The sequence below is a fragment of the Pholcus phalangioides genome, unplaced genomic scaffold (assembly GCF_987345545.1).
Source record: "Pholcus phalangioides strain wild (caught in Gottingen) unplaced genomic scaffold, Ppha-v1.0 ptg000028l_1, whole genome shotgun sequence".
Classification (NCBI taxonomy): Eukaryota; Metazoa; Arthropoda; class Arachnida; order Araneae; family Pholcidae; genus Pholcus; species Pholcus phalangioides.
The window spans coordinates 836,160-858,866 of record NW_028301618.1 but is presented as its reverse complement, the minus strand read 5'-3'; the positions used below and the strand labels follow the sequence as shown (position 1 = coordinate 858,866).

Here is a 22,707-nt window from a genome sequence, read left to right as displayed (position 1 = left end):
CGTTTTAACGAACACTTTTTAATCCCCCAAATAAGTTTACATGGGAACAAAATGCTAGGTAACCTGGAATTCCCCTTTATAACGAAATTTCGTTTTAACGAAGTGATTCCTCCGGTCTTTTGACGTTCGTTATAAAGGGATTCGACTGTAATTGTTGGACACGATTAAAATTTTGTGACGTTTATCTCAAGTCCGGCTCACGGCAATATCGAATTTAAGTGCGGCTTATACACATGCTAACGCATGAGAAACATGGTCGCCATGGCCCCCACATCCTGAAGCAGGGCCCCTAGGCTGGGATTTTTTACGGGCCCCCCGACCAGACTTTCACGGGGCCTCCTTCATGATGAATTTATAGCGTGAAAAAACAAAAAAATGATTAAAATCCTCCAAGGCCCCAGGGCCGGAGCCTTGTCAGCCCACCCCTTGTGGGGGCCATGATGGTCGCAGTACCTAAGGCGGGGCTTTGCATATATACCTTCATGGGGGGAAATTAAGAGGTTTTCATTTTTCCAAGGGCCCTTGATGGGTCTCATTGCTTTCTTGCTGCTTCAACATTGAAAAATTTGCCATAGCCCGAGATATATCCAGTCCGGGGGGGGCTCACAAAAATCTGCGAATTTCGTCCCAGGTAATTGGTTGGGGGGGGGGCCCTGGATTTCATTCGTTGTTAAAATGGATACAAGTGAAAAGTTTTCGTGGCCTTCACGGGGGAGGTGGGGGGAAGGAATTTACGGCAAGCCTCGGGGTAGGGCCCCCATGGAGAAATTTACAGGTTTCATTTCGCTGGCCCTGGATAATCTCATCGTTTTTTGTTGCTTAATATTGTAAAATTTGCAATATCGTTAGCCTGAGATAAAGCCACTCTTGGGCCCCAATAAAAGTATGCAAATTTGGTCCCTGGTAATTGGTTGGGGGCCATGGATTTTATTCGTTTTTAAAATGAATATTTTTCATATGGGGGGAATGTCCGACAAGCTTCCAGGTCAGCGGCCCCATGTGGAAGTTGACAGGTTACATTTGTGGGGGGGGGGGGCTCTGGATGAATCACATTGTTATTTTGCTGTTTTACACGGTAAAATTTGCAACAGTGGAAGCCCGAAATAACCCAGGGGTGTCTAAATCCAGTCTGGGTGCTTCGCTAAAATTCTGTGAGTTGGGTCCAGGGTCCTTGATTGGGGGGCCCTGGAATTTATTCGTTGGAAAATGAACAAGTGAAAATTTTTCATAGCCCAGCCCCAGAACCCATCAAGTACCCCCATTTCTAGGGGTATCCCCTTGAATTTCAGGGCCCCCCATTACTGGGGGTACATCACATTTGTTTTTTGTTGCTTTATTATGGGGTCATTCAAGTATTACGTCAGCATCGGGGGGGGGGTCAAAAATGGCTAAAAATTTGCTGACGCGATACTTGAATGGCCCCCCTATTGCAAAATTCATCAGTGAGCGGATGCTTCCACGTCACTTTTCATAGCACTCTGATGAAGTGGGACGAAATAAACAAGATATGTTGTGAGGAGGAAACGGGGGGGGGGGGGTAGTTGGCCGTCAAAGGTGGAGGGGAAGGGGCAGAGCCCCCTAGTTTGTGTTATAAAATTAATGCTTCACCCTTTTTTTAAACAATTTACTCGTTTCGTCCATCATTGCCAGGTATTTTTCGCGTACATCTCAAATGGTGTCCCGTGACGCACCCCCCCCCCCCAAAGAGTGTATACGTGCCACAGTTCGAGAACTACTGATCTAGTACACAATAGTCTCAATTACCAGCATTTCCGTGATCCTTATTTGATAATATTAAAGGGGGGGGGCGACACAAATAAATCCATTTTTTGTCACACGGAAACAAAACTTTATTAATGAAAGGACAATGAGACAAATCGGTGACGAGAGATGACCACAGACGATGTCGATGTCGAAATGACACACGACACACACGTACGGAGGGAAAGTTGTGTGACACACACCCTTCACGAATGGGTGATCTTGGCTCTGAATCCTCTGCCGATTCCGCGGGTGTCCGACCTCATGATGATCCAGAAGACGTTGGACGTCGAGCACATCCTCGTCCCGGGAGCAACGTCCTCCCCGCAGAACCTGGAGAAAAAAAAAGACATGCCAATGCGTATATAAATCGCAAGCAGACCATTGCGTTTGGCGTCGGGAAAAACAAACTTATTGATTCCGAGTCTTACATGTCGCCGTCGTCGCCACCGGATTTCCTGACCTCGACGTGTTCGTAGACGCACAGGTTGTCGTATCGGGTGCCGGGTTTGTCCATCCTCGGCCTGATGCTGAAGTCCAAGAAGTCCAAGCACGCCTTCTTACCACTGGGGGCCTAAAGGTGTTCACGCGAAAGGAAAAGTAAAACATAAAACGTCATGGGTATGGACACACATGTATGGGACTGTGAAACCCCGTGCAAAATGCACGGGCGTAATGCCACGTACCTGAATCTTCCAAGTGCAGCTAACCCCTGGTCTGCGAGAATCCGGATATCCGGGTGATTGGATCTCGGTCTCTTCTGTTACGTCACCACCACATTCCCTTTCGCCTGTTGAGATGAGACAGAGAAGAGAAACAAGGAATATGGCACCATCGAGCTTAAGCCGGGTTTTCCTAGGAGCAGGTTACCTGCAACGTGTGCAGCGTGGAAACGCTGATTGGTTAAAAAACGTGAATTTTTTAGGTTTTTAACCAATCAGCGATTTCACGCAGAGCTCACCGTAGAAAACCTTTTCCTAGGAAAACCCGGCTTTATATTTACTGGAGGGAGCATCCAGCCACCGCGACGGCAGCGACATCTAATGCAAGGAAATCACGTGACTCGTTGAATGACACGCAGTTCCTGGTACTTATTTCATTAATTCTGAAATTTTCTCTCAATAATTCTGGAATTATTACTTTCATTAATTTTGGAATTATCACTTTCGTCAATGCTGAAGTTCTCTTTCATTAATTCTGGAATTATCTTTCGTTAATGCTGGAATTACCTTCCATTAATGCTAAAATTACCTTTGGCTAATGTTGGAATTATGTTTCATATTAATGCTAAAATTATCTTTGGTTAACGCTGGAATTATCTCTTCCCTTAATTTTGAAATTATTTTTTTTCCTTAATTCTGAAACATATATAATCTCTTCCCTTAGTTCTAGAATAATCTTTCATTAATAATGAAATTCACTTCTTTCATTAATTCTGTAATTATCTTTCATTAATACTGGAATTAGTGTTTTAATTAATTTAGTAATTATCTTTCATTAATACTGGAATTATCTTTTTCATTAATACTGGAATCATCTCTTTAATTAATTTTGGAATTATCTCATCTATGCTGAAATTATTTCTTTCATTTACTGTTTTAAACTATTTATGCCATAAGAAAATAACGGAGATTGCGCCGATATTCAGTGAGTCACGTGATCTTCCGACGAATGATGTTGGCGACACCGTTCTCAGCACTGCCAAGGCGAAGACCTCTGACGTCATACTCCCCTAGCCTACAGTATATGAAGGCGTCTTAATATAAGCTCGATGAATGGTACACATTCAGAAAAATTGGTCTCTCGAGAGTTTTGAACCAAGGCGCATCGACGGAGGTCATGTGTCGATACTTCACACATCTGACAAGTTTTGGTTATGTCAATTATATATATATATAGACTTGTAGACTTAAGCCAGGATATCCTTACTAATTTCGAGGCGAGAGCTTAAACCTTAGAGTGACTATATTTTTGAGAAAAATACGAGACATTGCCATTCAAAAAACTACATATTTATATTTAGTAAAATAAATTCGGGATGAGAAATAAAGGAAAATACAGAAATGTCCCTTAAAATACGGACCATATGGTCACAGTAGAAAAAATCGGAACCGGTTTTCTTCTTTTGTGCAGAAATCATCACCTCACATCCCGCCAAGAGCCAAAATCTGAACCTTTTTTCCTTCTTCTGTGCAGAAATCACCCTCGAATCTCGCCAAGAGTCAAAATCTCAACTTCTTTTTTTGTCAAGAGCCAAAATACAGTATATTTCTCTTCCTCCGTGTGAAAAAATTCCTCTTCAAATTTCGCCAAGAGCCAAAATCCAAACCTCTTTTTCTGTGCAGAAATTACCACCTCTACTCTCACCAAAAACCAAAATCTAAACCGGCTTTTCCTCTTCCATGAAGAAATCACCACCTCACATCTCGCCAAGAGCTAAAATCTGAATCTCTTTTTCTTCCCTGGTGCAGTAATTATCACCTTTAATCTTATCAAGAGCTAAAATCTAAACCTTTTTTTCTTCCCTGGTGTAGAAATCACCACATCAAATCCCGCCAAGAACCAAAATCTGAACCTCTTTTTCTTTCTCTTTGCAGAAATCTCAATCCCCCAAATCTCGCCAAAATGGCAAGAAATCGGAACTTCTCTTTCTTGCTCTGTAGAGAAATCACCATCTCAAATTTCACAAACAACCAGTCTGAAGCCACTCCGCCCCCCCCCTTCTTTGTGTAGAGATACAGTATCTACCCCAAATCTTGCCAAAAGCCATAATCTGAAGCTCTTTTTTTTTTTACCTCCTTGCTGCAGAGCAGAAAACTCTGCCTGATTTTCCACCAAGAGCTCAAATTGTCCTGCCAAAAATGCCATCATCTTCCAGTTACACCACAGCTACCCAAACCTTTTTTTTTTTCTCCATCGTCCATTTTTTTCAATTTTTATTTCCTCGTCGACCCCCAACTCAAGCCATCCCATAGGTTCCTATACTAAACCCATAACTTCTACCTTCACTGAATCCTTCCAGGAGGCGATACCACCCACTTTGGGAAACACTGAGTTACATCTAACACATTAACATAAAAACCTGAACAGAAGAAAAAGACAGAAATATAAAAATACCGTAATAACTGCCGGTTAAAACCTCGCAGAACTCTCCGCTGGTATTTGGCGGGCAGACGCAACTGCATTTATTATCATCCGGCGACGAAGGCGCCAAGTAGCCGTCATTTTTGCAAGATTTGGCAGCGCTTTTCGTTTTACATTGCTCTACAAAAGAAGAGGGAATAATATAAATTTTTGTCGTAATGAGTTATGAGATGTTTGTACACAGGGTGATCATAAAATAATTTTGTCAATATACGAGACCCCCCCCCCCCCTAGTGGTTGCAAAATTCTACTAATGCTAATGAAGTTCGATATGTTGGTGTTTCAGAACATGCGTTCGAGAATGAGATGAGAAACAAAAACCTATCCCTCGCGGTCACGGTTGCAGAAACAAAATTTTGTAAAATTCAAATACCAACACACTTTTGCATTGCAAAATGATCGGCGCAGTGAAAGATCATGAATGACGTTGAAACGGTACTTATGGTACTGTTACGGAAAATATCATAGAGCAATTTTTGAAGAACTCCTTGGGACAATGATATCCTGTTGCCGAACCGGAAATGTCAAGATATGCTCGAAGATTCTAGATTTATCTAGAAGGTCTCCTGACGAGACGGTGGCGCCACAAAACCGGAACTATAGAAGAATTCTAGAATTTTCGTCGTATCTATAAAAACGGAGATAGTTGTTGGACTTGACAAGAGTTGAGAACTCTGATCTGGTTAGCGTGTACCTCTGTTTGCAAATACATGTAAAAATTGCTGTTCTGTAAGTAAATTTGTAGCGTCCCGCAAAGTTGTTTCCATCCTCTGCTTATTTCAAGAACTTGTGAAAAATTATCCGGAACAGTACTCTATAGACGACGGCACAACACGCAGACAAAGAAAGAAGATCTGGTGCGCTAATCACTCGGTCAGATCCGCAGGAAGTGCATCAACCCCCATGGTGCAATCTCCTCTTTGTATGCGTCCTGTGCCGTCGTTTGTGGTGCTTACTGCGCCGTTGCATGGTTTTTCGCAATGCATAAAAGAGTGTTGCCATTTCAATTTTTCGAAATTTTGTTGCTGTAATTGTAACCGCTGTGTTTTGTTTCTCATCTCATTCTCGAGAGCACATACTTTAAAACACCTACATATCGAACTCCATTAGCATTAGTTGATTTTTGCAACCGCTAGGGGCTCGTGTATCGGCGAGTTTATCTTATGACCACCCTGTAGGTATATGAATCATAATAATTTTATTCACCGTTGCATTTATAGATGATATTGGCGAGCTTGGCGTCCCTGAACGTTATGCCTCTGTTCTGACCAATCAGCGGCTGCAGGAACGGATCGATGGCGACCATGGTGTTTTTCTCGAACATTCTACTGCTGAAAGACTGGCCAAACGAAACATCAAAGGTCAAATACGATTCCGAAATCTACAACAGTGGATATTTTTGTCACGTGATAGATTCGGTTGACCAATCAAAGCTTACCATCGGGCTGTAGTGCATGATGGAAGTGACGTCGTAAGGAACGCCCCTCGGATCGTCGTTTCCGGTCGAGAACTGTGACGTCATCCCTCGCTGGATGTTCTGCCACAGTATCCGGAGGTGGGAGGTCCGATCTTTTCTGGAATGCTCGTGGAAGAATCCCAGCGAATGGCCGATCTCGTGCGTCGCTATCTGCAGCTGAAATCCAAAATACAAAACAGCATTTATTTTTTCCGATTAGAAACTTGTAATTCAGAAGGTAGATGGCGGCACTCTCTCTGCATACATATTGACCCTTCAGAATAACGCGTTAGATACTTACGTGCTGGCACCCCTCTCCTAAATTGACGTCTTGGCCACCGGAATGCTTTCGACCAACCAACGTATAGCACCTGAAGGAAAATGTTAGAAAATTATTACAAGAAATTTAGAGATAACGGGGAGGGTTGCCTGTAGGTGATAGACCCAGGGGTGTGTACGGTTGGTAAAGTAAATCTCACTCACCCAGGCGAATCGGTCCTGAACCTTAAGTAACTCTTGTCATTCTCGGTTTTCGGTACGAAGCTGACGCAGGTTTTGGACGACCACTGGGCCATGGCGTCTGTTATCACCTTCTGGGTCTCCTGACTGACGGCTGAAATTTCAACGGGGGGGGGGGGGGCAATTCGAAGTCAGAAGTTTAGACTCTAAGACAGTGGTTCTCAAACTACGTGTTACGGTTCCCAGGAGGAGTATCACCGGACTGAGGAGACTGATATGTGCAAGGGCGTAGCGAGTGGGAGGGACTTGGGGTCTGGTCCCCCCCCCCCCGAAATTTGAGAAAATGACAGAAAAGGGGGAGAGAGATGGCCAAATCTATTGTTTTATCACTTAGGTCCCCCCCCCACACCGAAATGAAAGTGCCCCCCCAAACGAAATTTCTGGCTACGCCCCTGGATATGTGCCTATTTAGTTGGGTGTAGCCTTTAATCATTTACAAGTGTTACTGCCATGACTGTGTCGAGGATACCTGACTGTTAGGGGGCACACTATGGTAAAAAATATTATTAAGTATCCGATACGTCAAGGGTGTCATGGACAAGTCATTACTAGCGGAAGGAAACAGCAATTATATGACCCCTAGCGAAACAAAAACGGCAGATATATGACAACTAGTAGGAGGAAACCATACACTAATGAACTACTTGCGGAAAGAGACCGCAGACGGAAAAAAGGGAAACCTCATATATACGACTACTATCAGAAGGAAGCCCCAACAAATGACCACTAGTGAAAGGGAAACCATACACGAATAACCATTAGCAAGAGGCAACTATATACAGAATGACCACTAGCAAGAGGCAACTATATACAGAATGACCACTAGCAAAAGGAAACCATACACGAATGACCACTAGTGAAAGGGAAACCATACACGAATGACCACTAGTGAAAGGGAAACCATACACGAATGACCACTAGTGAAAGGGAAACCATACACGAATGACCACTAGTGAAAGGGAAACCATACACGAATGACCACTAGTGAAAGGGGAAATCATACACGAATGACCACTAGCAAGAGGAAACCATACACAGAATGACCACTAGTGAAAGGAAACCATACACGAATGACCACTAGCAAAAGGAAACCATACACGAATGACCACTAGCAAAAGGAAACCATACACGAATGACCACTAACAAAAGGAAACCATACACGAATGACCACTAGCAAAAGAAAGCCATACACAGAATGACCACTAGCAAAAGAAAAACCACAGACAGAAGGAAAGGGAAACCGTAGATAAATGACCACTTGTGGAAAGGAACCCCTGACAGAAAAAATGAAAAACCGCAGGTATACGACTACTAGCAGAAGGAAACCACAGAAGAATGACCATTAGCAGAAGGAAATAATACACTAACGACCACTTGCGGAAGGAAACCGCAGATGGAGGGAAAAGGAAACCGCACATATAATACGACCTCTAGAGAAAGAAACCGCACACAAATGACCACTACCAGAATGACCACAGACAGATGACCATTAACAGAATGAAACTATACACAAATGACCACTAGCGGAATAAAACCGCATGTAGAGAGAAAGGAAACCGCACGTATAGACCTCTATCAGAAGGAAATCGTACAGTAGATGGATGACCGCTAGCAAAAAAGAAACCGCAGACAAGTGACCACCGGGTAACGAACGACGGATAAATAACCACATGGGACAACGCGGATAAATGGGCAAGGAAGCCACGGGAAAATAATCATGGGGCAAGGATGCCACAGGCTGATAGGGCTCTAGCCCTGAGGCCCAGGACAATTCTCGCAATTTATTTTTTTTTGCTTTTTCACGCTATATATTAACTATAGAAAGGCCCGTGAAAAGTCTGACCGGGGGCCCGCAAAAGATCCCATAACATCAGACATGACCCCCGCTCTGTCCCTATAAGTGGATGGCTTGTGGCTGTGCCATGCTGGAAGAACTCTCCTGGCATCCGGGCCCGGCGAACATCCCCCGACTCGCAAGCCACCGGGACCCTACTCCATTCCAAGCAGCAGCAGCCACACTCCGGGAAAGCTCCTGGAAACCCCCGTCGGTTCAGAAAGGAGCATAGGTGGACCGAGAACCACACACACATACTCCCACGTTAACATTCCAACAGGAACCTCTAACGTATAGGGAGCATGTAGGAGTGAAGTCAAACCTCCCACGGAGGCCCAGAGCACCCCCATTAGGCGCAGAAACCCAACACATTCCCCCATCTCATCCGCCATAAAGCCCCACCTGAAAGGGAAGAGGTCCCAGGTGTATAACAATTAGGGCAATAACTGTAGGTGCTGGACTTGCAGATCCTTTCCGGAATAATAGAAGGAAAAGATCCCAGCCTAGGAGGACCTTCTTCAGGATGTGGGGGGGGGGGGAATGAAGGGAGCCACGGGTAAATGATTATTAGAGCGAATGCACTTGTTTGAGGAACCACTGCGTGTTCAAGAAGCCCAAAGTCACAATCTCGAAATTGGTCACATACACACTGTACTTACAGTCATGGAACTCGTAGGGTATGATTTTGGTCCTCCATATCGCTCCACGGTTCGGCAAGGCCTTCATGGTCACCGAGGATGACCCATCGACGTCTTCGGAATCGACGGCGATGTCTCCTTCGAAGAGCAACTCGCCTTTGCTCGTTCTGTTGGGACTCAGCAGGGTGATGAGCACCTGAAATTACGAGGCATCTTGGTCAGTTTTTTTCTTTTCAGTGGAACACTGACGGGCCCCCCCCCCCCTCCACTGCATCCAGCAATAAAAATTCTAATGCATCGGGGGGGGGGAATGGAAATTATGGGTACGCGTGGAACATGGAATTACCTTGTCGTCGAGATCATTCAGAGATTCCAGTGGAGCCGGATCCACTAACACCTGCAAAGAAACGCAAAAGAAAGAGTCACGTACAAGGCACTGGTGGCTCGTCACTGAAAATTCCGAGAGAGGGCACCACAAAAATCTTTTCACATTTAATTATGATGGTGAGAACTAATCATGGGCAAGTGTGACAACTATTTGGGGGGGGGGGCAAAATATATAAACAATATATACTCACTCACAAAACATCTTCAACATTAGTTGGCGTGGGGAGGAGAGGGGGCTCTTGATTTCTGCTTTGTTCAAGGGCCCCCCCCCCCAGCCTCAAATCAAAAAAAAGGTCCTGAGTTATTAGAAAATTGGGAAAGCTCAAATGGAATAATTTATACAGTTTTTATGAAAATTTATTGGTCAATGTTCAGGGAAGGAAGGGGGGGGGGAACTCGGGGCCCGTGGTACCAAGTTGATGCCCACACACATCCTGGATCAGGGTCCCTATTGTAGAATAATTTGTAGCGTTCCCAAGTCATATTTTTCACGGGCCCTTCAATGGTGAATTTATTGTGTGAAAAAATAATGACGAGAATCGTTTTTTCGCCCCCCCCCCAGCTAGAGCCTAGTCAGCCCCCACCCTCGTGGGGAGCCATGTCCTAGATACGGGTATGTGATCTACTTTTTCTGCTGCTCAAAATATTTTTCTTTACATTACCTGTGTGAATATATGCTTTTACACGGAACATGGTCCCTTCCCGACGTACTTGAAGAGGTTTAAGGCCTCGAATAACCACTTCTGCGCCTGCGGGGGAATCGGCGATCTCCATCACTACGTTTCCATATGTACCCTTACGGAATCGTACCATTCCTTCTTCTTGGGAGACTGGAGCGTGCACCAATATGCATGGAAACGACGTATGATGCGCAGCCCCTTCAACTACAACAAAATTGCTGCACTAATTAACTTCTTGGAAGCTTTTTCGCACCTTCTACGTCAAGATACCATGTCTGACCCCCCGTCTAGCGACTCTGACAGCGAAAATACGGATGATCTTGACCCGCCAGTTACCAGATCACGCTCCACCGGTCAACATTTTATGCTGGTGTAATCCGAAACCCCTCAACGAGATGCGATACGACCAACTCACCCACTCACCACACCCAGGGCTTGTGTAAGCTCCCTGATGTCGACGCCGTAACTATAGGATCACATGTGTATTATCGTGTGTATATAGTGTGTATTATAGGATCTCCTGTACATTTTGTATATTTGTATACTGTTCTTTCTTGCACTATTTTTTTTTTTTTTTTTTTTTTTTTCATCATTTTGGAAATCTGCACAGCACGGGCACTCTGCTTCGCTCAATCTTTTTTTTTTTTTTTTTTTTTTTCTGTAACCGTCGTAGAGGGACGGCGCGGTGTCCCCCCTTGGTAAAACTTGGCTCTCCAGCTTCCTGGATGGGAGCGCTCTCTAGCAACGGCTAGATGGGAGCCATCACTCTCTGGCAGACGGCCAGCAGAGATGCTCCCCGGCGCAGACGGCCCGGGTGGGAGCCTAGGTCTGGACACCAAGCTCCCTCGAAAGCGGACGCGCTGCTCTGTCACCTTTCCTTTTCTCACACATATTTATCCAAGAATCTAGGACTCGTGATGGGACAGTATTGTCTTCCACGGTTGTGTCCATTCTGTATGGCTCTTGCAGTCAGATTTTCTTTTACTCAATAAACGGTCTCCGGCGCGTCTCCAATACGTTAGAGGTTCTCACGAATATTAACGTGGAGGCGCGTCTGGTCTTTCTGTGTGAATATATGCCGTACGGAAAAAAAGAAAATAATGCTCTATCAAAACGCAATATTTCAAAGAAAGATGGCAGCATCCGTGGTCGCTTTCTTTCCCCCACACACTCTGATAGGGTTTCTATATAGATTTCGGAACTCAGAAAAGAGGACGCATGCGCGAGCAGCCTTCGCATCATCACTTACATATTTTGACAGTAGGTGGCGCCGCCGCTGTACGGACCAAGAAACAATAATTACATGTTTTGGAATCGAAAAATCAAGCTGCTTTTTTCTTTGTTTATCTCTGGATGCAAAGAGGAAGAACCCCCAAGACCATCTGGGGGGGAGGGGGCCTCGGGTTGATAGGGGGGACATCATGACAGTTAAATCTGGTGACGTACTTTTTAAAATTTTGAATATTGGGCACAAGGGACCGCGGAATATTACTTTGCCCGAGTTCCCCGACCCCAACGATGATTCTGTTGAGATAACCCTGAGTAACTTTTGTCTTCCCCCCCCCCTTTCCCACGGCTCAATTGCCTTAGTCTTTGTTTCTTTTCGGCTACCCAGAATAGTTTTGTAAGATATTGTGCATTCGAGAAAGAGTGAACCACTTCACAGCATGAACAGGCACGGACATTAATATCTGCAGCTCGAAGCGATCCCCTTCCCCTGACAAAGGTTGGAGACACCCCATAGGGGCCGTGACGCCCACTTTGAGAAGCACACAATGGATCCAGTGCCGTCTTAACGCATGGGCGCGGCCCGGGGGCCTCGAGAATAGATGGCCTCAAAAAAAAATGAGTAGTTGAATTTTTAGAAAATTTGCCATGTAGGGCGTCAGAAAAATCACTTGGCCCGGGGGCCCGTGATGCTCTTAAGACGGCCCTGAATGGAACACGTAAAGCCATTATTGGAACACCCTCCGCCTTTCTTGCAGGCAAGTTGGGTTGTTGCTTCTGCGAATTTTTATGGGGATGAAAAGGGATACATTTTAGTAACGCGTATGAGGACGCAAATATACAAAAATTAGGACATGTCCTCATATATGGGGAGTGGGGTGCCTGGAAACCTTACATTCTAACGACCGAATCGCTGTGTTTCGGCGGTTCCCTGGAGAAGCCATTCTGCATATTATCTTCCACGAGTCATTTCGGGTGACTATATGTCCCGTATTTTACGGGACGCTTTTTTTTCTTTTTTTAAAAAAAACTAGTGCTCTCGAAAATATTTCCTTTTTTTGGAGAAAAGATTTTAGAGAGAGAAAAGATCTTTTCACATCAAGTTCATTCAAATCCAGGGGTGGTTCTTGGACCCATGCACCCCGTGCCGACGCAGAAGCTGCCCTTCCAGGGGCCAACGGCCACATTTGGTCTGCGGGCTAAGGGTTTATACGTATGTCTTAGAGCAGCGGTTCTCAACCTTTTCTGACTCGCGCAGCCCTTTTCACTGAATAATTTCTCTGGCGGGGCCCTGTTTAACTCGAAGAGCCCTTTTTAGTATATCATTTATATGGCGGTACCCTTTAGGCCTCTTTTTTGTTTGTTTATCGAATTTATTGATTTATTTTATTATTCTCGAGTGGCCGCGGAGCCCCTGGGAAGTGCACACGGAGCACCGGTTGAGAACCGCTGCTCTAGAATACTAGAAGGACATTCATTTTTAAAGATATTGTTGGTACTTTGAAAATCAGAAGTGCCTTATGTGGTGATGACGAAGCTCATGTATAATTCTTCATTCAGCTTTGTTCCTTATAAACTGACCTGGAAGATCAAACTTCCAGTTCAGTAATAACAAAGGACCTCCACACAAGCAGACGACAGGTAAGATCGTAAAAAATGAATTTTTCCACACTCCACTTTATAGTAATGTGCTGCCATCTAATGTCAAATTTAAAAGTGACTCATGTGGTGATGATGAAGTTTAAAGTAAAAAAACTATATTCTTTTATTCCGCTGAGTTCCTTATAAACAGAGCTCATAAACTGAACTGGAAATTCAAACTAAAAGTTCGGTTATTTTATCTGAGCATAAGGAGAAGTCCAAAACGAAGAACCTCTTAATGAGCAGACGACAGACGGTTTGTTCGGTTCCCTACAAGCTAAGCTCACAAACAGAACTGGAAGTTCGAACTTCCAGTTCAGTAATTTTTCAGGACACAAGGAGACGTCCAAAACAAGTAACCTGGGGAGAAGCAGACGACAGAGATTCTGAAGCTTGCATCGAGCTTATATTACTGGAGGGAGCTTCCAGCCGCCGCGACTGCAGCGACATCAAATGTGAGGCGTGACTCGGCGAAAACAAAGCTCCCGCCTGGCAATTTGCACATAGAAATGTACAATATTAGGTTTTAAAGATTAAAGAAAAGGATAAAGAACTCATCTAAAGGTGAAAAAAAGATTAAGTTATTTATTTCATTAATTACTGGAATCATTTGTTTCATTAATTACTGGAATCATTTATTTCATTAATTACTGGAATCATTTCTTTCATCAATTCTGGAATTTTTTCCTTCATTATTTCTTGAATTTTCATTCATTAATTCTGGAATTGTTTCTTTATTAATTAGTATTTCTTTTATTACTTCTGGAGTAATTGCTTTCATCAATTCTGGATTTGTTTCTTTCATTAATGCTGTTATCTCTTTTTCCTCAATTTTGGAATTATCTCTTTTTTCATTAATTTTGGAATTATCTCTTTTTTATTAATTTTGGAATTATCTCTTTTTTCATTAATTTTGGAATTATCTCTTTTTCATTAATTTTGGAATTATCTCTTTTTTCATTAATTTTGGAATTATCTCTTTTTTTATTAATTTTGGAATTATCTTTTTTTCATTAATTTTCGAATTATCTCTTTTTCATTAATTTTGGAATTATCTCTTTTTCATTAATTTTTGAATTATCTCTTTTCCATTAATTTTGGAATTATCTCTTTTTCATTAATTTTGGAATTATCTCTTTTTCATTAAATTTGGAATTATCTTTTTTTTCATTAATTTTGGAATTATCTCTTTTTTATTAATTTTGGAATTATCTCTTTTTCATTAATTTTGGAATTATCTCTTTTTCATTAATTTTGGAATTATCTCTTTTTTTATTAATTTTGGAGTTATCTCTTTTTCCTCAATTTTGGAATTATCTCTTTTTTCATTAATTTTGGAATTATCTCTTTTTTTATTAATTTTGGAATTATCTTTTTTTCATTAATTTTCGAATTATCTCTTTTTCATTAATTTTGGAATTATCTATTTTTCATTAATTTTTGAATTATCTCTTTTTCATTAATTTTGGAATTATCTCTTTTTCATTAATTTTGGAATTATCTCTTTTTCATTAAATTTGGAATTATCTTTTTTTTCATTAATTTTGGAATTATCTCTTTTTCATTAAATTTGGAATTATCTTTTTTTTCATTAATTTTGGAATTATCTCTTTTTTATTAATTTTGGAATTATCTCTTTTTCATTAATTTTGGAATTATCTCTTTTTCATTAATTTTGGAATTATCTCTTTTTTTATTAATTTTGGAGTTATCTCTTTTTCCTCAATTTTGGAATTATCTCTTTTTTCATTAATTTTGGAATTATCTCTTTTTTTATTAATTTTGGAATTATCTTTTTTTCATTAATTTTCGAATTATCTCTTTTTCATTAATTTTGGAATTATCTATTTTTCATTAATTTTTGAATTATCTCTTTTTCATTAATTTTGGAATTATCTCTTTTTCATTAATTTTGGAATTATCTCTTTTTCATTAAATTTGGAATTATCTTTTTTTTCATTAATTTTGGAATTATCTCTTTTTTATTAATTTTGGAATTATCTATTTTTCATTAATTTTGGAATTATCTCTTTTTCATTAATTTTGGAATTATCTCTTTTTTTATTAATTTTGGAGTTATCTCTTTTTCCTCAATTTTGGAATTATCTCTTTTTCATTAATTTTGGAATTATCTCTTTCCTTCACTCTGGAATTATCTTTCATAAATTTCATTATTCATTCATTCTTTCATCAACTTTGGAATTATCACTTTTATCAATGCTGAAATTATCTCTTACATTAACTCTGGAATATTTTCCTTCATTAATGCTGAAATTATCTCTCATTAACTTTGGAATTATCTCATCGATGCTGAAATTATTTTTTCATGTGCTCAGCACTTCCAAGGCGGAGACCGCTGACGTCATACTCTCTCCAGTAATATAAGCTCGATGGAGCCTTGATTTATATACTGTTGGTGCTGCCATCTAATCTCGAAATTTCAGGCAACTCATGCGATGATGAAAAAGAGAAAGAGTTCTTTGTTATTTTTTGGCATAAAATTTTTTTATGAGACGAAAATTTCGGTAACAAAATTGGTACATTTGCAACAATCGATTTTATGTAGAAAAAATAATGATTTCTTTCCACAAAAACATTCGGACAATACGGATGATCGAAACAAATAAGTGAAAACACGGATTATGTGGTCTTCAGATAGGGTTACCAGATTCGAAACTGAAAAAGGAGGACGCCTGGTGAGAACCTTAGGCAGTGCCGCCTTAATGCATGCCTCCCCCACCCCTCGCCGTGCCCGAAGGGCCTCAAGAGAAGAGGTGCTTCAGAAAAAGGAGACGTAGTTGAATTTTTCAGATAGGGCCTCGGAAAAAATCCCTTCGCTCGGGGGGCCCATGATGTTCTTAAGACGGCCCTACCTGTCAGGCCCACCCTTGTGGAAGGTCATGGAACTCCAGTACTTGATTCCTTTACTTCCATTAATTTACATTAATTAAACAAAAACAGCAATAAAAAATTGCCAAAAATGGAGCCCCTTTTCTGTACATAAATTTTACATCGGAGCTCTATTTGACCCGAGGAACCTTTTCTGCATATAGTTTTTATGGCGGAACTCCGTAGGCCTCTTTTTTTATTTATCTGTCAAATTTACATATTTATTTTCCTTGAGTCGCCGCGGAGCCGCTGGGAAGTCCGCGGAGCACCGGTTGAGAACCGCTGTCTTAGAGGATGAAAAATGGCTAAAAATTTGCTGACGTAATACTTGAACGGCCCCCCGAAGGGCAGAACAAAAAGCTTTGTCGACCAGAAAACAAACCGTGGCCTGGGGCCGCCGGGCCAGCTCCTCTGCGCCCTCGGGAGCTACCCCGTTAAACTGCCACTCCTCCCCCCCCCCCCTAAATTTTTCCGCCCGGGGAAGTTGGCCCCGTCTAGTTTCAACCCTGGTAGTAATGGAATGGTCGCTATAACGTGGGATGTGTCACTATAACGAGCGTTGACTATAGTTTACTAATTTAAAAAACAACAACAAATATTACAGGTTTTTTCGACTTTTGACCAAGTTACGAGAGTATGGGGACTGCTAGGACTTCAGCCCAGTGACCAGAGGCGGTCCCTGGGAGGTTACCATAATTTTTTGTTTTTTCATGCAATAAATTCACTATAAAAGGGCCCGTAAAAAGTTTGGATTGAGGGCCCACCAAAGATCTCAACCTGGGGGGGGGAGCCCAGCATAGGCGGAGATAGACTTGGAAGTCTGGGGGGGGGGCAAGATGATGATGTCAATTTCTATATACATATATACATTAGTTCAATCAACTCCACCTTTGACGCTGGGGGGGGGCCCCCCCCGTATCTCCACCCATGGGGCACGGTCATTATTGCTGGGGGGCACGATGATGATGATGTCGATTCATCTATACGTATATGCATTAGGTCTGTCGACTTCACCTTTGATGCTGGGGGGCGGGGGCATTGCCCTCGGTTTCCCCCCCCCCCCCCCCCGTATCTCCGCCCATGGTCATATGGTTACCGGATTCCGATTTACAAATATTTGTATTCACAGAGGCACCATCATTTATGAAAATATGTGAGTGAAGGGCCCCCAGGCTGCGATCTTTGGCGGGCCCCAATCCAGACTTTTCATGGGCCCATCAAGGCCGTAACTAGCTTGGGGCAACCGGGACACTTCCCAGGGCAAGGTCGTAGCGAGAGAGGAACTTGGAGGTCTGGTCTCCCCGAAATGTGAGAAAATGACCGAAAAAAGATGGTCGTCAAATCTATTGTTCTATCAATTTGGTCCCCCCCCCCCCGAACGAAATTTCTGGCCACGGGCCTGCCGCAGGAGCCCAAAAAATATTGACACTTATTTTGCATAATAATAGCCATTTCAAGAAGGGCCCCGGAAAGCCACACTGCGGCTCTGCCTTTAATAATGAATTTATAACATGGAAAAAAAAAGATAAATTCCCCCCCCCCCGGGTTTTAGCCCTGTCAGCCCCCTTCCCATGCGGGAGCCATGTCGGTAACCCGTGGTCAAAAAATAGTAACAGCAATTCTGTTTTGATTAGTGAACCATTAGAGGGTTTTTGTAAATCACAGTGGCGCCATCTGTTGTTAACAGAGGTAAATGAGTCATCACTAAAAGGCGGCACAAGCCTGAGCCCCCTCGAGCTTATATTACTTATAGCCACTAGAATAAGGGTTAATGAAATTAATCAGGGCCGCAACTAGGGGGCAGCAGGCGGGTCTCGTGCCCCGGGCGATTTGCCCGACATTTGACGGGGCGGGGGGGTCGCGCCGCGGGGGATGACAATGCCGTCTTAACGCATGGGTACGGCCCGGGGGCCTCAAGAGAACAGAGGGGGGGGGGGGTCTCACAAAAATGAGATTTGGTTGAAATTTTCTAGAATTTACCTGGTAGGGCCTCATATAAAAACCACTTGGCCCAGGTTCCATGACGCTCTTAAGACGGCCCTGAGTGATGCCCTAGTATGCCTCTAGGATAAACCAGAATACCGATTGTTGCCGTTATAGCTTAGGTGTCGTTATAACCGAGTTTGACTGTATATGTTATTATATCCTGGAATATATATATGTATACGGGGGCGAGGCGCAACAAGGAGTATGGCGTTTTACTGGCGAGAACCGTTGGTCCTAGAGGCATACTTCCAATGGTCCTAGAGGCTCCAATGGTCCTAGAAGTGTGTGTGTTCTCTCTGTACAAATCTACAATTTTAGATCGATCGTCGCCAAATTTCGCATATATATATATATCCCCGACTTGAACGATAGGCTACATTAAAAAGTTAGTCAGAGCAGGGCAAATATATGCCCGAAATGGTTGAAAAAATTGTCGGGGTAACAATGGTTACTGGTCCTCAACAATCACTTTTGGAACGTTTATTTTAGTTACCGCGGTTCTCTCTCTTTGTCACTTCTTCAACGCTGCCAGTGTGTATGCATAATACGTAGTTTATGCCTCTTTACGGGTCATTCAAGTATTACGTCAACATCGCGGTGGCGGGGGGGGGGGATTTCCAGACTTGCTGGCTTGTGATGACAAGGGCTCGGAGGGGGATTTTAAAGGTTGCTTACGTCATCAACCACCCGTTTTTGAAGATATGAAATATTCTAAGCTGCTGACGAAATTTTGCTGACAGGGGGAGGGGGCGGTCAATGTTTTGCTGACAAGGGAGGGAGAGGGGGGGGGTCAAAAATGGCTGAAAATCTGCTTACGTAATACTTGAATGGCCCCTTATAATGGTTTTTTTGCCACTTTTTCAATCCTCCCATTAATGAGAGCTTCTTGAATAGACATCATAATTATCATCAGCATCGCTTTGAGGGTCAGGAAAAGGGTGATCCTCATAGGAATCAGTGTTAAAATTGCCGATTTTACTGTAGAAATGCGGAAATTTGGTGGGGTTTTCTGTCACATCAATAATTTTAAAAATTGTATTGAACTCTTGGTTTTTGAAATATTGAGTTCGCTTAGAGATGTACGAAGCCCAGATTCAAAAAGCCTCATTGAAGAGAACCCGGGCAGCGCCGGGTATTATTAGAGCTAGTGTTGTATAAAAATGATTTATTACTTGTTCGGCATTCCGCCTCGCTGCTTATTGGCACGACCCGTATATACGGGACATTACAGTAATTTCCCGTTATTTTCTCCATTTCTATTTTTTTCCCTTCATAAAAATGTATCGTTTTTCCTGTTTTTGTTTAAACGAAGCTCTTACTTGTATGAATACGCCTAAAGCCGAGTTTTCCTAGGAGCAGGTTTCCTGTGCCGCGCGCAACGTGAATCACCCAGCGCGACACGCCGTCCACTCACCAGTAAGAAAAGAAGCATGACTATTTTCCTAGAGAGGCGCAATACGCCTCCCGACAGCGCTTTACGTCGGACGTTAATGGCTGACTGCTTCTGTAGGAGTCAAATGCGTCGTGCGTTCTGCCGATGTTCTCTTCACTCTTGTGTGTTTTCTTTCCCTTCCCTTCAAACAGCAGCATGCAGACGACACAGTAGCTGATGCCAAGCAGTGCCGTCTTAAGGCATGGGCCCACCCGGGCACGGCCCGGGGGCCTCAAGAGAAAAGGGGGCCCCACAAAAATAGGATCTGGTTGAGATTTTCGAAAATTTGCCTGGTAGGGCCTCAAAAAAATCATTTGGCCCGGGGGCCCATGATGCTCTTAAGACGGCCCTGATGCCAAGGCCATATATCATTATAATATAGCCGTGCTGACATGATGCGTCACGCTAGGAAAACACAAACGCGTAGCGTGATTATGTAACACGTTTCTGCCGGCGCAAAATGGTCTCATTCGGTTCACGCGGCGCAAGAAACCTATTCCTAGGAAAACCCGGCTTAACTAATAATCTCGCATATTAGTTATGTTGCATTTTTTTGCCGGAGAAATATGTTTTAAATCACTACACACTTGCTGTAGCACAGTATTTCTTGCCAAGGGTTACTTAGGAGTGATATTTGGCGATTTCTTTCGCAAACGGCAATGTTTTTGGCGAGCACTAGTGATATATGATCCCTTCCCCTTCCCCCAGCGTTTTTCTTGATTCAGTCGTCGGGGCACCTCAGTTTTCTGAAGCCGTTTTTTTTCGGTAATTTTGAAATTATTTTTCTCCGTTAATTCTGAGGCTTCCCCCCCCCCCCCCCGTAAAATTCTGAAAACATTTTTTTGGTTAGTTTTCTCTCTCTGAAATTGTTTTGTTTCGATAATTCCGAAGTTAATTCTGAAACTATTTCTTCCCGTTCTTTCTGAAAGTATTCTGTTCATTCATTTTGAAACCATTCTTTGCGTTAACTCTGAAACTATTCTTTGCGTTAATTCTGAAACTATTCTTTGCGTTAATTCTGAAACTATTCTTTGCGTTTTGCGTTAACTCTGAAACTATTCTTTGCGTTAATTCTGAAACTATTCTTTGCGTTAATTCTGAAACTATTCTTTGCGTTAATTCTGAAACTATTCTTTGCGTTAATTCTGAAACTATTCTTTGCGTTAATTCTGAAACTATTCTTTGCGTTAATTCTGAAACTATTCTTTGCGTTTTGCGTTAACTCTGAAACTATTCTTTGCGTTAATTCTGAAACTATTCTTTGCGTTAATTCTGAAACTATTCTTTGCGTTAACTCTGAAACTATTCTTTGCGTTAATTCTGAAACTATTCTTTGCGTTAATTCTGAAACTATTTTTCCCCGTTAATTCCGAAATTTTTATTGTTCATTCTGAATTTTTCCCCCGTTGATTCTGAAACTGTTTTATTCCTTTGATTCTGAAACTGTTTTATTCCGTTGATTCTGAAACTGTTTTATTCCGTTGATTCTGAAACTGTTTTATTCCGTTGATTCTGAAACTGTTTTATTCCGTTGATTCTGAAACTGTTTTATTCCGTTGATTCTGAAACTGTTTTCCTCCATTAATTCTGAAACTATTTTTTCCCGTTAATTCCAAAACTTTTCCTCCCATTAATTCTGAAACTATTTCATTCCGTTGATTCTGAAACTATTTTATTCCGTTGATTCTGAAAGTATATTTTTTTCTCATTAATTTTCTGAAACTATCTGATATCTCGTATTTATGACTCTCCCGTTCCCCCAATTTCACCGTGTTTTTAATTCAGTCGAAACGACAAAAAATTCTCAGAATATTCGATCGGTCGTTATAAGCGAGTTTACCTTCAACTGAAAAAAGAAGAAGTTCTTACCTGCATTGCAAGGGAGACCACCAATGTGAACGACATTGCGGCGTGCGGCAGCATCATGTCTAACGCCGAAACAGAGAAGATGTCGATGATCACCAGAACCCGACGGAGGTCCTTAAAAACAATGTCGACTGGAGGAAGAGGACGACTTCATTAATGACCGATCCCATCGATCGCGACGGGGTCAAGAAAATTGATGGCGTCAATGTCAGTCGCGTATATGACATGAGGGTCCAAACCCAATCATTCTTCGTTATATGCGGGCTTTTGGATACCTGTTATTTATGGGTGAGTCAAATCACATTCATCTGCCACAAATCGTAAAATGTAACGACAATCATAATTGATAACACTGTGTCAAGTATTGGCACATTGAAAAAACAATACGAGACGGAATTATATCACCGTATGCAAATATCGACTGGTATTCGATTTCTAGAAATCATCATCAAATTATAATTATTATTATCATCATACTGGTGGTCCTTTGTTCTCACCCCCCCCCCCCCCCATTATAACGCTTTCAAACCTTTTCTATTTGGCGGCACACTTAAGATTACACTTGAACTTGCGCGGCACAGATTTTTTTTGTCTCTAAAAGGGGGGGGGGGGCCTCCCGTACACATGGTGATGTCCCGATTCATCCTTTCCCGTTTCATCCTCTTGCTGGGATAGTGCCGTCACATCCTCGAGTAACAAATTCCAGTTCAGTTTCATCCACTTCATCCGCTTCCCGTTCGTATGTCGATATCTTAAAAATGAGGTGCGGATTGGGCTGGAATGCCTTTTGAGTCGAGAGCACCAGTACATGCCCATCATTCGGAAAGTAACACCTATGTCAGCATTTTAAAGAGTGTGGGTCACTTAATTGGTTTGAAAACGCGTCGCAGGCCACGTAAGTGATCTAGAACTATGCCACGGGTCACTCAAGGGATTTGAAAATGTAACGCAGGTCACTCAAGTGATTTGGAAGTGTACCGCATGTCAATCAAGTGATCTGGAAAGGTACCACGGGTCACTCAAACGATTTTTAAATGTGCCACGGGTCACTCAAGTGATCTGGAAAGGTACCACGTGTCCCTCAAGTGATTTTTAAATGTGCACTCAGGTGATCTGAAAAAAATGTGCGGGTCACTCAAGCGATCTGAAAATGTACCGCGGGTTAGTCAAGTGATTTGAAAATGCACCGCAGGTCGCTCAAGTGATCTGGAAAGGAACCGCTGGTCGCTCAAGTGATCTGGAAAAGT

The 22,707-nt window shown here is 42.5% G+C and overlaps 1 protein-coding gene across 1 annotated transcript; it reads right to left on the bottom strand.

Annotated features, from left to right (window-relative positions):
• Positions 1–1,831: 1,831 nt before the first annotated feature.
• Positions 1,832–21,605, bottom strand: LOC149067702 (blastula protease 10-like). Its single transcript, XM_089252165.1, has 11 exons — positions 21,464–21,605; positions 9,699–9,749; positions 9,374–9,548; positions 6,845–6,974; positions 6,663–6,732; positions 6,344–6,538; positions 6,112–6,244; positions 4,879–5,025; positions 2,448–2,551; positions 2,193–2,335; positions 1,832–2,094 (listed from the first exon to the last, which is right to left on the bottom strand). The coding sequence occupies exons 1-11, from the start codon at positions 21,518–21,520 to the stop codon at positions 1,968–1,970; spliced, it is 1,332 nt and encodes a 443-aa protein (XP_089108291.1). The 5' UTR covers positions 21,521–21,605; the 3' UTR covers positions 1,832–1,967.
• Positions 21,606–22,707: the final 1,102 nt, after the last annotated feature.